Genomic DNA, 6,186 nt, shown 5'->3' with positions numbered 1-6,186 from the left:
AGTCTGTGTTGACACAGACATCCTGTGTCCACTCCCCCACCACTCTCCCTCTTGCTCATCACCACTGCCATCCTCACTTCCTTTGGAATGCTCCTGTTGTGTAATAACAGCCACCAGGGGGCCTTGGCCCTCTTCATATCCTTGACATGATCCACACTTCCACAAATCACCTCGTGGCTCTCGGTCACTGGGCAATGATCCCCAGGTTCTAGTCCTACTTAAACAACTAGAAAATAACACTGTGACCCATTCTCCTTTATAGCTGCTTTCATTTTATTCAAAGCATTTATATGTTCTCTTATATTCCATCTCCATCACTGGGATGTAGACAATTTTGTTCTTCTAAGATATTAAACTTCTGACTGGCCAATGCTTGAAACATGATTGGAAGTCAATTTATACAGTTCAACTGTAGGAGATCATTACTTATTAAAATAGTAGGATATATAGATACATTTTGGGAAAATGCTAAGTGGGAAGGAAACTCTTCTCAGAGATGCTAATAAGATGTTTCAAATGGACTAAGTGAGTCCTACATGGGACCAGATCCATGCACAGTATATATAAATCAGTGTTTGCCTGCTACATATAAATGGTAGATTTCCCCTATGTGAGCAATGGCTCCTCAGTAATCTTTCCTGGAAGTCGTCTCAACCAATGGCATCAGGGGACAATTCACAAACTTTAAGATTTCTTCTGGAATCTCAGAGGACCCAGCACTGCAGCCCCTCATATTTGGTCTCTTCCTCTCCATGTACTTGGTCACTATGGCTGGGAACCTGCTCATCATCCTGGCCATCCTCTCAGACACCCACCTCCACATACCCATGTACTTCTTCCTCTCCAACCTGTCTCTGGTGGATGTCTGCTTCACCTCCACAACCATCTCCAAGATGCTGTTGAACATCCAGATGCAGAGCAAAGCCATCACCTACTTAGGCTGGATCACCCAGATGTTGTTCTTCCTGCTTTTTGCAGAGCTGGACAATTTTCTCCTGGCCATGATGGCCTGTGACAGGTTCATGGCCATCTGTCACCCTCTGCACTACATGGTCATCATGAAACCCCAGCTCTGTGTGCAACTGGTCCTGGTGTGCTGGGTCATCAGTGTCCTGCATGCCTTGTTACAAATCCTACTGCTGCTGTGGCTGTCCTACTGTGTACCCCTGGAAATCCATCACTTTTTCTGTGAACTGAATAAGGTGGCCCATCTTGCCTGTTCTGACACTTTTCTTTTTGTTTTCTTTATTTTTTGACAGGCAGAGTGGACAGTGAGAGAGAGAGACAGAGAGAAAGGTCTTCCTTTGCTGTTGGTTCACCCTTCAATGGCTGCCGTGGCCGGTGCGCTGCTGCTGGCGCACCATGCTGATCCGAAGGCAGGAGCCAGGTGCTTATCCTGGTCTCCCATGTGGGTGTAGGGCCTAAGCACTTGGGCATCCTCCACTGCACTCCTGGGCCACAGCAGAGAGCTGGACTGGAAGAGGGGCAACCGGGACAGAATCGGATGCCCCGATTGGGACTAGAACCCGGTGTGCCAGCACCGCAAGGGGGAGGATTAGCCTATTGAGCCATGGCGCTGGGCATCTGACACTTTTCTTAATGACATGGTCATATACTTCACACCTGTGCTGCTTCTATTGGTTCACTGGCTGGGATGCTGTACTCCTACTCTAAGATCATCTCCTCCATCCGTGCAATCTCCTCTGCTCAGGGGAAGGATAAAACATTCTCCACCTGTGCCTCTCACCTGTCCATTGTCTTCTTATTCTATTGCACAGGTCTAGGTGTCTACCTCACTTCAGCTGTTACCCACAACTCACACTCACCTGCCATGGCCTCAGTGATGTACACCGTGGTCACCCCATGCTGAACCCCTTCACCTACAGTCTGAGGAATAAAGACATAAACAAGGCTCTGGAAACTACACAAGGGTCCATTGCTCTGGAGCTAAGGAAGCACTGATAATTGTAGGACTCCAATGCCTGGGTCAGAAATCCTGATTCCATGACCAAATTGTGAAAGTAGAATTTTCTTCTTAATTTTGGTCCCTGGAGTTGGTGTTACTCTAATTTCCACCCGTCTAACTTAAGCAACTTGCTCTTTACACCTTCTGCTCTCTTCGGTATCTTTCCTTCCCTTTCCTGCTTTCCCAAAGACTTTCCAAACACAGAAACAGTTGGAATTCACCATTGTCTCATGGGATGGTAGGCTATCTTAAGAATAAGTTCTCTACACACGATGTGTTCATACTGAGTAGATTCTTGTTTGTTTTACTGAAAAACATGTTATGTGTTTTGTTACTCCCATAGTGAGACTACAGCTGGCAACTGAGGTCATTTACTGAGTGTAGGTTAAGAAAATTGAGGCCGCTGTCTTTCTCCTTTTTCCTCTTCATTCTTGGGTGTATCACTAATGGCTCTTCCTGATAGCGGGACTTAATACATCTGCGTGTTTGCTAACTGGTCATTGGCTTTGATTCTCTCCTTTAGGGTCCTGTTTCTCTTTCAGATCCAAGTGTCTCCCTCAACCAGTGCACAACAGGCGCCTTCTGGAATCTACTCCATCATGTTCATTAGCAGATGTGATTATTCTCATCTATCAATTATGAAACCATATCAATATCTAATGAAGAACAGGAGAGTAGGGTTATTTTAAAAAGATTCATTTATTTATTTGAAAAGCAGACATAGAGAGGTCTTCCATCAGCTGGTTCACTCCCCAAAGAGCTGCAATGGCTGGAGCTGCACCAATCTGAAGCTAGGAGCCAGGAGCTTCTTCCGGGTCTCCCACATGGGGAGAGTGGCCCAAACACTTGGGCCATCTTCACTGCTTTCCCAAGCCATAGCAGTGCTGGATTGGAAGTGGAGCAGCTGGGACTCAAACCAACGCTCATATGGGATGCTGGCACCACAGGCAGAGGGTTAGCCCACGTCTCAGCGCCGGCCCCACCGAGCTGGTTCTGACGTCACACCTCTGCCTGCCCTGTGCTGTCCTCAGTGCATCGGTGGTGTAGTTGTGCACAGATGTCTCTGGTCTGAACGCCAGTGCATTTGGCGCATAAGCGTCTCTGGACCCAATTGCAACTGCGTGCAGCACCCAGAACTGTGCCCCCGAAACAGCTGTTTGGTAGAGGAGGTCTCTTCCTCCGCATCCCCTGGACTGGGGGTGAACGCAGCCAACGCAAAGGAGCAGCTCTATGCGACCCCGCTGACCACTGCCCAGGACAGGCAGAAGCCAGGTCCTGCTGGGCTCCAAGTCACATGGAAGATGCCAAATCCGGGGGACAGGTCCTGAGAGACACTGTGAGTCATTACCGCTGTGACGTCCCGGCGTTTCCTGCTCTTCCTAATGCCGGACCTTCCTACACCCAACTTCCTGCTCCCGTCAGCGCGGCCTGAGGGTCCTCAGATGAACCAGACCGGGGCGGCGGCGGGAGGGGGGGGGTCTCCTCGGGCCAGGCCTGCCAGGCCTCCCTGGCGGTGCTGGGGGCCGCGCCCCTCAGGGGGGGTCAGCCACGCAGGGCGACGCCTGCTTCCGGTCGCCCACAGCCTCCTCCACGGCGCTGCCACGAGCAGAGGAGCCCCCGCCGCAGCCCCGCGCCCAGCTCTGCTCCCGCCCTGGACTCCGCCTTCGAATTTGCCCGGAGCGCGGTCAGTGGCGCCGCGCGCCCTCTGACCTGGAAGCGCTCGGCGGTGGGGCCGCTCCCGGCGCGGCGCCCCCTCCCCACCAGAGCGGCCGCCGTGGGCCAGAAGCACGGGACAGGGCAGCGCTCCTGGGCGAGGGTGAGGCGGCTGCGCTTGTTAAGGCGCCGGGGGGCGTTAGGAGCGCGGGTCCGGCACGGGGCGGGGTGAGGAGTGGTCCCGGGGTGGTGGGCGGGGCCCGGGGGCTGAGGGGGTTCTGAGGGGATGGGCGGGTCCCAGGCACAGTAGCCAGGGTGAGTCCCAGGATAGTGGGCTTGGCCCAGGGGTTGAGGGGGGTGAGGTCCTTGCTGGGTGGTGGGCAGGGCCCCGGGCACAGGTGCAGAGGTGGGTCCTGGAGTGATGGGCGGGGTTCCAGGTATGGGCTTTACAGAGCCCCGGTTAGTGGGTGAGGGGGGTCCTGGTGGATGGGGCAGGGGGCTTAAAGGGTCCTGGTATGGTGGGCTGGGTCCGGGAGCTTAGGGGTCCCAACTAGGTGATGGAGGGGGCCCTGGGCAGGAGACTTACAGGGTCCCAGGATAGTGGGTGAAGGGGGTCCTGGCTGGATGTGGCCATGGTCACAGGTATGGGGCTTAGAGGGTCTTGTGGTAGTGGGCGGGGCCCAGGGGCTGGGGTTGGTTCCTGGGCAGGGACCTGAGGCGATTCTAGGGAGGTGGGTGGGGTCCTGGGGACTGAAGCTGAGGCATGTCCCTGGATGGTGGGCAGGGTCCCAGGTGTTGGGCTTAGAGGGTCCAGATAGTGGGTGGAGCCCCAGCACGGGGGTTGGAGATGAGGCTGCCCCAGCGTTCCGTGTGGAATCCTGGACATAGGAGCTGAGTGGAGTCCAAGGTTGATGAGTGGGGCCTGGTAACTCAGGGGTTCCTGGCTGGATGGTAGCTGGTGTTTAGGGGCCCAGGGACTCCTAGGGAGGTGGGTGGGTCCCAGACACTTGGTGAAGGTGGGCCTTTCAAATAGAAGGACTATATTTTTGCCTTCTCTTTAATCCTAAAGTTGATTGGGTGCATGTCCTAACTTACTGGAATTGCTTTCAGAGTCTCAATTGCTTCTCTGCACCGGGGCAAATGGCAGGCTTGTGGGGGAGCTCCTGGCCGTTGGCTGGTGGTAGGCTCAGCTCCTTGCCATTGGCTGGTGGTAGGCTCAGTTCCTGGCAGTTGGCTGGTGGTAGGCTGAACTCCAGAACGTTGGCTGTTTCCAGAGCTAGACTATTTCCCTCCTTCTGACAAAATTTTGATACTCACTTTATGATGATCTTGTTATGCAACCATATGGAGAGCATATTCTTTTCTTGTTTCTATTCTCAGTAACTTGGAATTTTTCACACCCATTCATCTACTCAGCATTACCCCATGAAATCTTCAATTTCCTTTCTGTTCTGGGTAGTGGATCCCTCCCCATCTTTCATATAATACCATTAATTAGTGGTATTTGAATGTGCCCACACTCAAAAAATGCCATTGATATATTTCAATATTGATATATTTTATCTGTGCAAACATTCCAAACAATTTTTCCAATATGATTTTGGAACAATCCACGTAGAACAATCTTTTGGCTCTCTACCACTCAGTGTGATTTTCACACCCATTCAATGACTCTCTGTTTTCATTTTCTTTGTGTTTCTGGGACATTCCATTTTCTTTATATTTTGGTGACCTTAGCTGATCCATATTTAAAACAGAGCATTTTAAAGGAAACAGCATTAGGACTGCTAGGCAGCAAGGATCCAAACTAGCTTTTAGTAAGCCCTCAAACACTGACTGTAAGCCTGTGGTTCTTCCTCATTATGTAATTGTTAATGCTTTTCCTCACTCGGTTGCAATGGACATGTTTGATTCCATGTGCCTTTCCATTTGGGAAAAGCACTGTTGAACACGTATTTGTCTGGAACAACTACTTCGAATTTCTTTCTTTGTGTCCAGCCCTCTGGTGTGACATTCTTTCTGCTTTTCTTCCTGAGAACACCCACGCAATGTTTTCATGTTCACGTGGAGTTTTCAGAGGGCCAGCTTCACTTCTGGCTCATCTTCTCCTGATGCAGACCCCCGCCCCCTCTAACGTACCTTGAGCACTCATATGGAGTTCCAGGCTTCTGGCTTTAGCTTGGCTTGGCCCTAGTTGTTGTATTTGGGTGAGAAAATTGGTAGCTGGAACTCTATCTCTATCTCTTTCTCTACCTCATTGTCAATTGGTGTTTCAAGGAAATGTAAACAAATAGGCATTTAAAAAACCCATTCTGTCCTCTGTAGTTCCTAGTGGCATATATTTTGTGCACTGTTTTACTGAAAATATTTTGTGACTGAGTGTCCCATTCCAGCTCTGAACTCACCTGACCCAGCACCTCAGATTTGACTCTGCCATTGGGCCACTTCCAGATACCACCAGAACAGGGCTTGGGGTTGTGTGGCAGAAGCAGGAAGCAGTCACCTGCTGACTGGACCTCATGTAGGCCAGTCTACTGAAAAAGATTTTGGAGGAAGTCAAACATCTC

At 51.2% G+C, this 6,186-nt stretch overlaps 1 protein-coding gene across 1 annotated transcript; it reads left to right on the top strand.

Annotated features, from left to right (window-relative positions):
• Window positions 1-752: 752 nt before the first annotated feature.
• LOC133749697 (olfactory receptor 7A10-like) lies at window positions 753-1,870 on the top strand. The gene is made up of 2 exons (XM_062178992.1): window positions 753-1,231; window positions 1,603-1,870. Exons 1-2 carry the CDS (start codon window positions 753-755, stop codon window positions 1,868-1,870), a joined length of 747 nt encoding a protein of 248 aa, XP_062034976.1.
• Window positions 1,871-6,186: the final 4,316 nt, after the last annotated feature.

Source organism: Lepus europaeus, chromosome 20 (assembly GCF_033115175.1).
Source record: "Lepus europaeus isolate LE1 chromosome 20, mLepTim1.pri, whole genome shotgun sequence".
In the NCBI taxonomy this organism is placed as follows: domain Eukaryota; kingdom Metazoa; phylum Chordata; class Mammalia; order Lagomorpha; family Leporidae; genus Lepus; species Lepus europaeus.
Note: the sequence above shows the minus strand (reverse complement) of the source record. Positions and strands in the feature narration are given on the sequence as shown.

Bases quoted from the DNA above. Each gene is read 5' to 3' on its own strand.
- LOC133749697 (XM_062178992.1), top strand. From the start codon at position 753: ATGTACTTGGTCACTATGGCTGGGAACCTGCTCATCATCCTGGCCATC. The intron at 1,232-1,602 runs TCTTTTTGTTTT...CTTTTCTTAATG, and splicing joins CTTGCCTGTTCTGACACTTT to ACATGGTCATATACTTCACA.